The sequence below is a fragment of the Parasteatoda tepidariorum genome, chromosome 10 (genome assembly GCF_043381705.1).
Source record: "Parasteatoda tepidariorum isolate YZ-2023 chromosome 10, CAS_Ptep_4.0, whole genome shotgun sequence".
NCBI lineage: Eukaryota > Metazoa > Arthropoda > Arachnida > Araneae > Theridiidae > Parasteatoda > Parasteatoda tepidariorum.
In genome coordinates this window covers 74,159,735-74,174,890 of record NC_092213.1, presented here as the reverse complement: position 1 = coordinate 74,174,890, position 15,156 = coordinate 74,159,735, and the positions used below count along the sequence as shown (strand labels likewise).

Genomic DNA, 15,156 nt, shown 5'->3' with positions numbered 1-15,156 from the left:
GTGTGCGGTATTGGTCCTCGTTAAACTGTTCTACCGTAAAGTGCTCGACTTCGCGTGCAGGTCGTCGGGCTACCGAAGCGGTGCTGCCACCCCTCTGCAGAGGATCAAAATTGTGATGGCATGTCTTCGGATCATCCTCCGGGATGTTTCCCAGACCGTCGCCAATAGCCCATTGTGCAGCTCTAGTGCGACGTAAATAAACCGCAACTACAACAACAATTTGGTAAAGGACTGTGTGCCGTGCAGTGGTGATCCATTAAAAACTTTGTATATCTGAAATTGATGCTGAACCTTAAAATTGACATCAGTGTTTGCAGTGCTGTAGTTGGGGGGGGGGGACACCGTACGCCAAAATAAAATTAGCAAAAAGAGTTACAATTGTAGTAAAAAAGTTAAAAACTTTGAAAAAAATTATTTCTTTTCCTTTTAATTTTTTTTTATTTATTTATTATTACCATTATTATTTTGCGAAGTGAAATGATAACATAAATAAAAATTTAAATATGATAAGTGAAAATATCAAACAACAAAACAATGTTATGTCAAAATAAAAATAGTTTGGTCACCACAAACAATTGAAATCAGGGATTTTTGCTAAAAGTCACTGATTAGATGATTAATTTTTTATTGTAAGCTGGAATCATTTTTCATTTAGCACTTAAACCAACACATAGCTAGCCCAACTTTCATTAGACTTGTTACTAATTTTTGAGGCCCCTCAGAAATTGTGGGCTCTAGGCCAATGCCTATTGGGCCTAGGCTATAATCAGGCCCTGCTTTTATGACGAATACACCGAAGATAAAAATAATGCAAGTTGGCAGCAAAAGTCCTTTTTATTTTAAATAATTATCTGGTTTTATTTAAATTAAGTAATTAAAACTGGTCTTTTTTTTACCTAGCAAAAATCAGTGAACTATGATATATACCTTATAAAGAGATGAGTTCCCCTAAGTGTTTTATCCAACTGCAGCCCTGAATGCGGAGAAATTAACCATCACTTTCAAAAAACAGTGTAAGAAATGGAAATAATAGTCACGTCATTGATTATTTAATGTTCAGTACACATTTGTTTTCTCAAGTCAGTCCGAAATCTATTACGAGAAAAAAAAGCTTTTTCCAATCATTAAAGAATAAAAGAATATTTTAATATGAAATATTATTATTTATTGTATCTAAATTTGGGTTCTTTAAAACGTTGAATGTTATGGAGGTCACCGGTGACTGGCACTGAATTTGTCTTAGGGTCACCGGTGACCGAGGAAGTCAAGATTATTAGAAACACAGAATAAGTGTAAATTTTTAATATTTTTGTATTATTATCGTTACTAAAATGGTTTGAAGAAATTAATGCAATATAGAACACACAAAAATAGTTTTATTTATATACACAGAGATGTCAAATTGCTCCGGGTGGCGAATAAATATTTTCAAGTGGTAGTTTATTAATTGTGATTCTTGGTTTAATAAATTCAATTTAGTAGATTTTTATCCACCACTATTTCAAAAAAATTCGTAAGCTTATATAATTCACCACTTTAAGTGAGTTATTCAAAACCCTTTAAAAAACTGGCAAAATCTGTCTAATATTCGCAACTTTAGTATGTAGTTATATACCGTTTGGCCAGATGGGCAAGCTATGCATAATTAGCTTTTCTTTTTTGTGCCGTTGTGTTAAACAAGCTTACAGCCAAAACGTAATTATTTGCCTCAACTTTGTCCAAAATCTTAACCAAACAGTGGCTTTGAACAGCGCTGTTTCCTCTCCAAGCATAACTCTTTACGTTCGAACCTCGTTACCGATTTCGATTAACAACATTACTTGAGGCATATATTTACGCACCCTGTCTGGTTGGCAGGGCATTGGACTCACGTTCATGAGAACAGGAGTTTGAATCTAACCGGTTGAAAACTCGCCCGTGTGGTAAATGGTGACTGGTGCACGTTAAATCTGTCTGATCACAAAGTCTTCTATCTTCACATAACAAATTAATACCTCGGGGGGTACTGAATAAGATATTGATCGTACTGTGGTACAGGTCAAAACTTACGATCTTTGGATGTATGAATGGGTCCGCCCTATAAACGGGCGTGGAAAAAGTCGAATTCTCGGCCATAGATGGAGCCACTGGAAAAAAAGGAACAATCTCACCTCTTGCCATAACTGCCAACAACATTTACTCATGCTGACGATCGCAGTTCGTAGGTTCGATTCCCGCCGGCCGAATAAATGGCCGGCCGTTGTAAATGGTGACTGATGCACGTTAAAGCTGTCGAGTCGTAAAATCCTCCGTGTCCCCATAACAAATCAATACCTCTGGGGGTACTGATCCAGGAGTTTCCTTGTCTTCTGGATTCTTTCAAAATTACGAGACTACAGAGTTGAACATTAGTGGTCGTAAACCCAAAAATTGGTAGGCTGTTCAACGACGGTTATAAATGAGAGTAAAAAAGATAAAACTGGCAGCCAAACTATTTTGTGTAACTATTTGTTAGTGGGCGTAATAATACTGGTTTGATTTATTTTATTCAACGCAACTTAGTTAAAAACTATGTAGTTATAGTTGAAGCCAACACTGATTAGATACTAATAGAATTAAAATTATAACAATGAATGAGCCGACCAAGTTAGCCACACCAAAAATTAATCTGCTGTTTTTTCCCCCTTGACGGTCGTCACCATGTTACAGAGAAAATTAAACAGCTTGGAGACTCCTCCCCCTTCGAGTGATCGATTGCAACCACTGGGTTGCTACGGGCAACTAAAAATATAGAAAGTGGTAGAAACTGTCAATTTATTTTTATACACAGGGTGGTCCTAAAATATATGTCAAAATTGTTAAGGTAGGTAGAGGGGACATAAAGAAGCATATTTCGGATAGGAATGTGTATGAGGTAATGGCACATTAAAGCACTAGCTTGTAAAGCAGTATGAATCAGAGGTAACTGAAAAGACAAATAAAGACAAAAGAAAATAAAAATTTATCAACAGTTTACAAGAGGTACGAGAAAGAGCAGCCACCAACATCGATACAAGATTCACAGCCACTGCGCATCGATCGGCGTACATTAGCTTCGGCGTACATTGGCTTTTAATATGACCCCAAAAGAAAAAATCCAAGCAGGTTAAATCAGGAGAACGCAGTGGCCAGGCAACTGGACCACCCCTTCCTATCCAATGAAATCCTTCTATCCTTTTTTTAAAAAATAGCCAATTTGACGAAATTTTTCTACCTATCTGAAAATTATCAAAAATCACTGCCTTATTCTCAGTTTTCGGAAATTTTTATGAGCCCAGGGAATACAGCATTGGAGTAAGTTTTTAAATATTAAAAAATTAGACCACAAACGCTTATCATTTTTACAAAACTGTGGCTTTTTTCCATATTGATGTTTTACGCCATTTTCAATATAAGCGCAGACCAAGACGGCTTTAGATAGCCTAAACAGAAATAACAGTCATAAGTAACAGTTGCAAACTAACAGCAGTTATAAAAAGATCATATTATTAGCAAAAAAAAAAAAGAAAAAAAAAAAAAAAATGTACTTTAATGAATTAGTATTCACAACTCCGCTNGAAAAAAAAAAAAAGCATTTTATATTACGACGTAGCCGTCGAAAAACATTCTCAGACCGATACTACCATGATTTACAAATAAATAAATAAATAAATAATAAATAAATTAATAAATAAATTAATAAATAAATAAATAATAAATAAATTATTCATATTTAAAGCGAAAACATTATTTGCATTAATTTTCAGAAGTAAACTGAAAGAAATTTGCTAGAAAAAGTTTCTAAATTTAATTTCTTCCTCTAGATTTTTTTTATTTATTAGTCATTTCGTCCTACAGTTCTAGCCATCCATGGCATCTCTACAACCAATATTTTTACAGTTTAGCTCTACAGTTGGAGACATCAGATTCAATAATGTTAGAGAATGCTTTCTCAAATATACAGTCTCATGATGGTGTTTAGAAAAAAACTTAGTCTATCTTCTATACAGTAGTATTGATCATAAGATGCTACGAATCCATGATCAGTAATCTTCATTGTTCGTAGATTCGTAGCAGTTGTTGAAATACAGCATAAAAAGATAATGTGGAATAATTTTTTAAATTTTTTTATTGTCTTTGTATTTGCCTCTTCCTCTAGTGTTGGTGGCTCTATATTCATCAGAGTTCTTATTTTATTTTTTACTTTTATTCTATTCATAAGCTTGCTTAGACTTTTCATTTACGCCTTGCTATTTCAAATCACCCTAATTTGCCCTAATTAAGACTCGTGATTAAACATTTTGCATAAATTGCCAATCTTTAGACACTTGTGGCAACAGTTCTAGCGCTGATGTAACAAGATAATTTTTATTAAATTTTTTTGTAAATCCTCAACATAGTATAGTGATTCCTGATATATATATAACAAATATATACGATGATAAGTGTTTTTTTATTCCTACCTTTTCATTTATTTATTTTGTTTGAGATTCGTGTTTACTGAGTTGAGTGATGCCATTGTAGTAAAAACAAGTTAATGGTATAATAAAAAGATTGATAAACAGAAATAAATAAATTGGTACTAATAAGGTATATAAATACATAAAAAGGACAGAAATAAACTCAAAAATAATACATTTAATTATTGCAAAACAAAAATACATGCTATTCTATTTTTTAAAAAAAAGTATTTGAACTGGAAACCAAAATTTCTACCACGTATTAACGTTATTTTCGATTTTTCAATGTCTGAAACCCTAAACTAAGTAGCTTTTATTCTATGTTGTTATTATTGAACCTTTGAGATGCGAATGCGATAACACGAAAATTATACTTTAGTTAATGCATTTTATAGCTGTAAACATTATTATCTAAAAAAGGGATGGATAGTTAATAGGAGATTCATATCAGCTTGGTGTTGAAACATTCCGCGAAAAGATAATATTAGACGTCAGTGTCCTTTATAGATGAGATATCGATGAAGGGAGCTGTTTTAAAATAATCATTTATTTTTTCCTTTTCAAAACTAAACTCAACATTCATCATGTCCGACGTCTATCAGAGGATAACTTATTTTAAAAACTCATCCAGGATTTTGATCAATATTGAATTGCGTTTTAACCACGACTATATTCAAACTTTTAGTTCTTTTCTCAGTGAAAACTTTTCGGTCACGGGTAAAAGGGAACGCAACCATCTGCAATTACTCAATTACCATGATTCTTTTATGCTAGTTTGTAAAGTAAAATCAGTCGACCTATTTACAGGTTCTACGTGCCTTGTACTGGATGCGAATGACAGCTGCCTTGATTATATTGTTAAATCTTCCATAAAAGGTCATGCTGGTGATTATTACCCTATTAATTTATTTCATGAGCCAAAATATTTCACGCCTCATCAATTTCCCATCAAAATAATTTGTTACTTAGAGTTTAAGAATATTACTCTATCAGATTTCTCCGAAAGTTTAACTCCATATAACTTTGAATTGGAAGAACTGCAAGAGCTTTCGAATGACTTCTCAAAGATTTTGCATCAAACTATTGCCTCAGATGTCACGTTAGATGTTAGTGGTGTAAAGATCAAATCGCACAGAAACATTCTGCAAGCAAGATCACCAGTATTTGACAGAATGTTCAATCATGATACAAGCGAATCTGCAAGGAATATCATAGCTAACACGGATATACGAGCTGAAATAATGAACGATCTCTTGCTGTATCTCTACTCTGGAGTGACGATAATTCATGACTTTGACGACGCTTGCGACCTCTATTATGCTGCTGACAAATATGAAGTTTTGTCGCTCCGCGATGCTTGTAAAACGGAATTGCTGATGGTACATCTGAAAGTAGATACTGCGTGCCAGATGCTGAGTTTGGCCAATCGACATGGTGATGAATCATTTAAAGAAAGTATACTGAAATTCATATGGGAAAACTTCAAAACTGTGGTCAAAATGGAATCATTTGAAGAACTTTCAGTCAACGAGCCAAAATTGGCGGTGTTAGTGAAGCGCTATGGTATGAACTAGAAAACCTAGAGATCAAACAGATAAAATTAGCGACTCTAAACGCAGGCGAAATTGCTATAAGAATATTCTTTCATAAAAATTAGTGACTCTATACGTAAGTAAAATTTTTATAAGAATATTCTATATGTAAGTGAAGTTGCTATAAGCCTTTTCTTTACTTATCTTTGGTACAATATACTGGATGAATTGAATATTACTGGATGTAATTGTAATAAATGCTACTGTCAAAGGATATGTATACTATTATTTGTCTCTTAAACAAATAACGTTCCGAGAGTCATTTCTATTTAAATATGTTTATAAAAGTAGAAAGCAGGTGTAAAATTTTATCTCATTTTACAGATAATTTCGTCTTTTAAATTAGTCTAACAAATACATATGTATGATATACACACATAATGTCTTGTGATATAATTTATTAGTTATTCCTAACACTCTGATCATACACCAGTACATGTTTAGTTTATTTATATACTGTATATGAGCTTTTATACTTATTTATGCGCTTTATATGAGATGTAAATTTGAATAAAAGCTATAAATTCCAGTATCAAAAAATAAATAAATAATAATAAGCATGGCATAGCATGCTACTACTTTAAGTAAAAGAAAATCAGATATTTATGATTATTTCAGATAAAAAAAAATTTTACTTCACTGAATTAAATTCTAAAGAGAAAAAAAACTTAGCAATCAGTTTTAATATTTTCGGTTGAAAAAGTTATGTTTATGTGAATTTTTGAAAGCTGAATATTATTTGTTCGATTCGTAAACAGATTATATCAAACAAAAAAAACTAATCACAGAATATCGCTTGAAGCATATTTATAGCTGACAAATTGTGAAGTAATTGAGAATATGTTTTCTTAACATTTATGCTTTAATGTATAAATATTAGTTTTAAAAATTTTGTGTTCGTCCCCCCTCCCTTCGCAATATGTAAGGCTTAAGTGTTCCTGTTTTTTCGGACCAATTTATGCTCTCAGATTTTATAAAAAATAAAATTCGCCACTCTGGCCTTCAAATCGCTAATTTAGCGCCATTTTTCCACGCAGTAGAAAATTATCAAAATCACTGCCCTATTCACAGTTTTTGAAAATTTTTATCAGACTAGGTAATGCAGCGTAAGAGTTTAAAAAAAATTATAATAAAAAAAGACAGCAAACGCTTTTCATTTTCACAGTACTATGACTTTTCTCGATATTGACTCCATTAGATGAGGTAAACATGACGTAACAGTCATAAACACCACTTGCAAAAAAACAGCAGTTTAAAAATTACACATTATTCACAAAAAAAGCATTTCATATTACGACGGAGCCTTCGAAAAACAACCTTAAACCCAAACTACCATGATTTACATTGCAAATTATTCATATTTAAAGCGGGGACTTTCTTTGCATTAACTTACAAAAGTAAACAGAAAGAAATATGCTAGAAAAAGTTGCTAAATTGAATTTCTTTTTATAGATTTTTATTTATTTATTAGTCATTTCTTCCTACAGTTCTAGCCATCCACGGCATCTCTACAACCAATATTTTTGCAGTTTAACTCTACAGTTGGAGGCATCAGATGCTATTATATTAGAGAATGCTTTCTCAAATTTACTGTCTCATGATGGTGTTTCGAAAAAAACTTTGTATATATTCTATAGTAGTATAGATCAGAAGATGCTACGAATCTATAGTCACTAATCTTCATTGTTCGTAGATGCGTAGCATTTGTTGAGATACAACATAAATAAGATAATGTAGAATGATTTTTATTTGTTTTTTTGTTATTATAAATAATGCGCTAGTGTTAATGGCTCGATATTCCTATACGATTTTTTTGTACTTTTATTCTTTTCCTAAGATTGCTTTGTCTTTTCATTTTATCCATGCTATTTTGAATCACCCTAATTTGCCGTAATTAGGACTCGTGATTAAAAATTTTGCTTTAAAAATTTAGTATAAAAAATTGCAAATCTTTTGACACTTGTGGCAACAGTTCTAACGCTGGAGTAACGAGAAAATTTTAAAGAAATTTTCTGTAAATCCCCAACATAGTACAACGATTTCTAAAATTTATAACAAATATATACGATCGTAAAGTGTATTTTTTAATCCCTACCTTTTCTTTTTTTTTGTTGCTTTTATTCTTTTTATAAGCTTGCGTTGTCTTTTCATTTTATCCATGCTATTTTGAATCACCCTAACTTGCCATTAAGACTCGTGATTAAAAATTTTGCATAAAATATTGCCAATATTTTGACACTTGTGGCAACAGTTCTAACGCTGTAGTAACAAGGCAATTTTAATTAAATTTTCTGTAAATCTTAACTGATTCCTAATATTGATAACAAATATTCACGATGATAAGTGTTTTTTTATCCCTACCTTTTCATTTATTTATTTATTTATATTGTTTGAGATTCGTGTTTATTGAGTTGAGTGATGCCATTGTAGTAAAAAAATAAGTTTATAAGAATATCTATAGATTAATATACAAAAATAGATAAATTGATACAAATAGGAAAATAAATACATACAAAAATAAGACAGAAAAAACCTCACAAATAATAAATTCAATTATTGCAAAGCGAAAATATATCCTGTTTTTTCAAAAAAGAAATATTTGAATTAGATTTAAAAATTTTACGACGTAGTAACCTTATTTTAGATGTCGAAAGCCTTAAAAAAATATCTTTATTCTTTGTTGCTATTATAGAACCTTTCATAAATGCGATACACAAAAGTGATATTTTAGGATATGCTTAAATCATATCTTTGAAAAATTATTATCTACAAAAGGTGGGGATAGTCAATAGAAAGATTATATCACCTTTGTGATGAAACATTCTTCAAAATGATAATATTATAAAGACTCTATTGTTCTTTATAGATTAGATATCGGTGAAGGTAAGTGTTTTAATTTTTTTTTTTCCTTTCAAAACTAAACTCAACATTCACCATGTCTGGTGTCTTTCAGAGGATAATTCATTTTAAAAACTCATCCAGGATTTTGATCAATATTGAATTGCGATTTAAGAAAGATGATATTAAAATTAATAGTTCCTTTAAGAGTGAAAACTTTTCTGTCACAGGTGAAAAAGAAAGCAACCATCTGATATTACTCAATTACTTTGATGATTTTATGCTACATTGTACAGTAGAATCAATTGACCTATTTATAAATTCTACTTGTTTAATATTCGATGGGAATAACAGCTGCCTTGATTGTAATGCTAGATCTTCCATAAGAGGTAAACTTCTTGATTTATTTCTTAAGCCAAAATCTTTCTCGCCTCAGCAATTTCCTATCAAAATAATTTGTTATTTAGAGTTTAAAAATTCTACTCCATCGTATTCGCCCGAAAGTTTAACGCCAAACAACTTGGAATTGGAAAAACTGCAAAAGCTTTCGCATGACTTCTCAAAGATTTTGGATCGAACTATTGCCTCAGATGTCACATTAGATGTTAGTGGAGTTAAGATCAAATCGCACAGAATCATTCTGCAAGCAAGATCACCAGTATTTGACAGAATGTTCAATCATGATACAAGCGAATCTGCAAGCAATATCATAGTTATCCCGGATATACGAGCTGAAATAATGAACGATCTCTTGCTATATCTCTACTCTGGAGTGACGAAAACTCATGATTTTGACGACGCTTGCGACCTCTATTATGCTGCTGATAAATATGAAGTTTTGTCACTCCGCGATGCTTGCAAAATGGATTTGCTGATGGTACATCTGAAAGTAGATAATGTGTGCCAGATGTTGAGCTTGGCCAATCGACATGGTGATGAATCATTTAAAGAAAATATACTAAAATTCATAAAGAGAAACTTTAAAACTATGGTCAAAATGGAATCATTTGAAGAACTTTCAGCTAACGAACCAAAATTGGCGGTGTTAGTGATGCGCTATTGTATGAACTAGAAAAGACAGGGATCAAACACATAAAATTAGTAACTCTATACATAGGTAAAATTGCTATACTCATATTCTTTCTTAAAAATTAGTGACACTATATGTAAGTAAATAAATTACTATAAGCCTATTCTTTCGTAACAGTTAGTGACTCCATACGTAAGCAAAATTGCTATAAGCGTATTCTTTTGTTATCTATGGAACAATATACTGGATGGATTGAATATTACTGGATTTAATTGTAATAAAGGCTACTGTCAAAGGATATGTATACTATTATTTATCTCATAAACCAATAATGTTCTTATAATCATTTTTTTTTTAAATAAGTTTCAAAAAGTAGAAATCAGGTATAACATTAAATATTACTTCGTAGATAATTTAGTCCTTTATATTAGTCTAACAAACACATATGTATGATATTTACACATAATGTAACGTGTGATATAATTTGTTAGTTATCCCTAACACCCGGCTCATACACAAATAAATCTTTAGTTTATTTATATGTTGTATATGAGCTCTTATATTTATTTATGTGCTTTATATGAGACATAAATTTGAATTAAAGCTATAAATTCCAGAATCAAAAAATAAAAAAATTATAATAATAATAATAAGCCTGGCATAGCATGCTTATTATTTAAGTAGAACTTACTACTTTAAGTAGAAAAAAATCAGACATTTATGATTATTTCAGGTAAAAAAAAAATTTTGCTTCTCTGAATTAAATTCTAAGGAGAAAAAAAACTGAGCAATCAGTTTTAATATTTTCGGTTGAAAAAAATACCTTGGTGACAATTTTCAACATCTAAATGTTATTTGTTCGATCCGTAAACAAATTATACAACCGTAAGCAAACAAAACAAGCGTAATCACAGAGCATCGCTTGAAGCATATTTATAGCTGACAAATTGTAAAGTAGTTGAGAAAAAGTTTTCTAAATATCTATACTTTAATGTATAAATGTTGGTTTTAAAAATTTTGCATCCCTCCTCCCTTCCTTTGCAATATGTCGGGCTTAAATGTTCCTGCTTTTCAGAACTAATTTATGTTCTCAGATTTCATAGAAAAAACTGAAATTCACCACTCTGGACTTCAGATCGCTAATTTAGCACCATTTATCCACTTACTTGAAAATTATCAAAATCACTGACTCATTCTCAGTTTTTACAAATTTTTATGAGCCTAGGTCATGCAGCATTGGAGTTTTTAAATATTAAAAAAAAATTATAATAAAAATAGACAGCAAACGCTTTTCATTTTCACAGTACTGTGGCTTTTTTTCAAATTGACTCCATTAGATAAGCTAAACATGACCTAACAGTCATAAATAACAGGTGCAAACTAACAGCAGTTATAAAAATAACATATTATTCGCAAAAAAGCATCATTTCATATTACGACGGAGCCTTCGAAAAAACAGCCTTAAACCAGAACTACCATGATTTACTATACAAATTATTCATATTTAAAGAGAAGATATTCTTTGCCTCAACTTTCAAAAGTAAACTGAAAGAAATATGCTAGAAAAAGTTGCTAAATTTAATTTCTTTTTATAGATATATGCTAGAAATTACTGTAAGAAATATGCTAGAAAAAGATACTAAATCTATTTTTTTTTTATAGATTTCTTGTTATTCATTAGTCATTTCTTTTTACAGTTCTAGACGTTCACGGCATCTCTACAACCAATATTTTTACAGTTTTGCTCTACAGTTGGAGACATCAGATTCTATGATGTTAGAAAATATGGCATTTTCGAAAATTTAGAGTCTCATGATAGTGTTTAGAAAAAAAATCTATCTTCTACAGTAGTATTGATTATAGATAGTACGAATCTATGATCAGTAATCTTCGTTCATTGTTCGTAGATGCGTAGCATTTGTTGAAATACAGCATAAAAATGATAACGTTGAATAATTTATTTTTTGGTCATTGTATACAGTTGAAACTTGCGGCATCCGCTAAAGAGCTGAAAGCCCATATATATCAAGACGGAAAAGAGTAAAAATTGGTATTAAATAAATTTCAAATTTTAATTTTTTTTTTCGGGAATAATAAAAATCTATAACTACCAATTGCTTTTAACGAATATAATTTTTATATTGCATTGCTCCTTCGCCGAGATTAAATTAATTACCGTGAATTGTTTAATGTTAAGAACAGAAAAACTCCTCCCGAATATTATGTAATATTGAAATAGTTCTCCTACCAGTATTTTCTCTTTTCCGTCTCGCTTTCAGGCCTGATCCGCTAATGTTGATGACTCCATATTCCTATTGAATTTTTTTACTTTTATTCTTTTCATAAGCTTACTTTGTTTTTTCATTTTATTCATGCTATTTTGAATCACCCTAGTTTTCCATTAGGACTCGTGATTAAAAATTTAGCATAAAATATTGCCAATCTTTTGACATTTGTGGCAACAGTTTTAATGCTCAAGTAACAAGGCAATTTTTATTAAATTTTCTGTAAATTCTCAACTTAGTACAGTGATTCCTAATATTTATATCAAATATGTCCAATGATAAGTGGTTTTTTATCCCTACCTTTTCCTTTATTTATTTTGTTTGAGATTCGTGTTTACTGAGTTGAGTGATGCCATTGTAGTAAAAAAACAAGTTTATAAGAACATCGATAGATTAATATGCGAAAATAGATAAATTGGTACAAATTGGAATATAAACACATACAAAACTAAGACTGAAATAACCTCATAAATAATAAATTCAATTATTGAAAAACGAAAATATATCCAATTTTTTTAAAAAGAAATATTTGAATTGGATTTAAAATTTTTATGACGTAATAACCTTATTTTCGATTTATCGGTGTCCCTAAAATAAGTAGCTTTTATTCTCTGTTGTCATTATAGAACACCATTTATAAATGCGATAACACAAAAATGATACTTTAGGATGTGCTTACATCTTATCGTTGCAAAAATTATTATCTAAAAAAGGAAGGGATAGTTAATAGCAGGATTATATCACCTTTGTAATGAAACATTCTGCAAAATGATAATATTATAAAGACTCTATTGTTCTTTATAGATTAGATATCGGTGAAGGTAACTGTTTTAAAATTATAATTTATTTTTACCTTTCAAAGCGAAACTCAACATTCATCATGTCTGGCGTCTTCCAAAGGATAATTTATTTTAAAAACTCATCCATGAATTTGATCTTTATTGAATTGCGATTTAAGAAAGGTGATATTGAAATTGATAGTTTCTTTGAGAGTGAAAACTTTTCTGTCACGGGTGAAAAAGAAAGCAACCATCTGACATTATACAATGGCCAAAATATATTTGGACTAATTTGTTATATAGATTCCATCGACCTATTTACAGGTTCTACGTGTCTAGTATTTGATGCGAATAACATCTGCCTTGACTGTATTGTTAGATCTTCCACAAAAGGTCATGCTGGTGATAACCCTATTGACTTATTTCTTAAGCCAAAAGATTTCTCGCCTCAGCAATTTCCTATAAAAATAATTTGTTACTTAGAGTTTAAGAATTCTACTGAATCGGATTTGCCCGAAAGTTTATCTCCAAACAACTTGGAATTGGAAGAACTGCAAGAGCTTTCGAATGACTTCTCAAAGATTTTGGATCAAACTATTACCTCAGATGTCACATTAGATGTTAGTGGTGTAAAGATCAAATCACACAGAAACATTCTGCAAGCAAGATCACCAGTATTTGACAGAATGTTCAATCATGATACAAGCGAATCTGCAAGCAATATCATAGTTATAACGGATATACGAGCTGAAATAATGAACGATCTCTTGCTGTATCTCTACTCTGGAGTGACGAAAACTCATGACTTTGACGACGCGTACGACCTCTATTATGCTGCTGACAAATATGAAGTTTTGTCACTCCGCGATGCTTGCAAAATTGATTTGCTGGTACATCTGAAAGTGGATAATGCGTGCCAGATGTTGAGTTTGGCAAATAGACATGGTGATGAATCATTTAAAGAAATTATTCTGAAATTCATAAAGGAAAACTTTAAAACTGTGATCAAAATTGAATCATTTGAAGAACTTTCAGCCAACGATCCAAAATTGTCGGTGTTAGTGACGCGCTATTGTATGAACTAGAAAAACCAGAGATCAAACGGTTAAAATTAGTGACTCTATACGTAAGCAAAATTGCTACAAGAACAGTCTTGCATAAAAATTAGAGAGTCTATACCTAAGTAAAATTTTTATAAGCATATTCTATATGTAAGTGAAGTTGCTATGAGCCTTTTCTTTCGCTATCTTTGGAACAATATACTGGATGAATTGAATATTACTGGATGTAATTGTAATAAATGCTATTGTCAAAGTATATGTATACTATTATTTATCTCTTATCCAAGTAACGTTCCCAAAGTCATTTCCATTTAAATATATTTATAAAAGTAGAAAGCAGGTGCAAAAATTAATCTCATTTTACAGATAATTTAGTCTTTTAAATTAGTCTAACAAACACATATGTATAACGTAAATTTAACGTGTGATATAAATTATTAGTTATCCCTGACATCCAGATCATACACTAATATATACTTAGTTTATTTATCTGCTGTATATGAGCTTTTATATTTATTTATGTGCTTTATTTTCTATTTTCTTGTTGCTAAATTTAATTTCTTTTTATAGATATATGTTAGAAATAACTGCAAGGCTATTTCAGGCACCTCTGCAACCAATATATTCACAGTTTTGCTTTACGCCTGGAGACATCAGATGCTATTAAGTGAGAAAATAGTGCATTTTCTCAAATGTACAGTCTCATGATAGTGTTTGGAAAGAAAAAAGAAACTTAGTCTATCTTCTACAGTAGTATTGATCAAACGATGCTACAAATCTATGATCAGTCATCTTCATTGCTCGTAGATGCGTAGTATTTGTTGAAATACAGCTCAAATAAGATAATGTAGAATGATTTATTTTAATTTTATTTTATTTATTTATTTTGTCTCTGTATATAACGCGCAATTTGCGGCTTCCACTAGAGTTGGAAAATCCATATTCCTATTGTTCTTTTTTTTTTTTTTACTTTTATTTTTTTCATAAGCTTGCTTTTGTCTTTTCATTTTATCCATGCTATTTTGAATCACACTAATTTGCCATTAGGACAGGACTCGTGATTAGAAAATTTTCTCAAAAAATTGACAATTTTTTGATACTTGTGCCAACTGCC

At 30.9% G+C, this 15,156-nt stretch overlaps 3 protein-coding genes across 3 annotated transcripts in view; all 3 read left to right on the top strand.

Moving 5' to 3' along the window:
* The window catches only part of LOC139426795 (uncharacterized), an 18,275-nt gene extending 3,977 nt beyond the window's left edge, over positions 1-14,298 (top strand). The window contains exon 2 of the mRNA XM_071186801.1: positions 11,615-14,298. Within this exon, the coding sequence (XP_071042902.1) occupies positions 13,083-14,066 (984 nt within the window). The 5' untranslated portion in view covers positions 11,615-13,082 and the 3' untranslated portion in view covers positions 14,067-14,298. The remainder of the gene's footprint in view (positions 1-11,614) is intronic.
* LOC139426796 (uncharacterized) lies at positions 5,070-6,263 on the top strand (the record flags this gene model as incomplete). Its single annotated transcript, XM_071186802.1, is given in 1 exon segment — positions 5,070-6,263. A coding segment is annotated over 1 exon segment (962 nt), but the record flags the coding sequence as incomplete, so codon positions are not given.
* Positions 9,094-10,378, top strand: LOC122271571 (uncharacterized; the record flags this gene model as incomplete). The annotated part of the gene is given in 1 exon segment (XM_043053364.2): positions 9,094-10,378. A coding segment is annotated over 1 exon segment (866 nt), but the record flags the coding sequence as incomplete, so codon positions are not given.
* Positions 14,299-15,156: the final 858 nt, after the last annotated feature.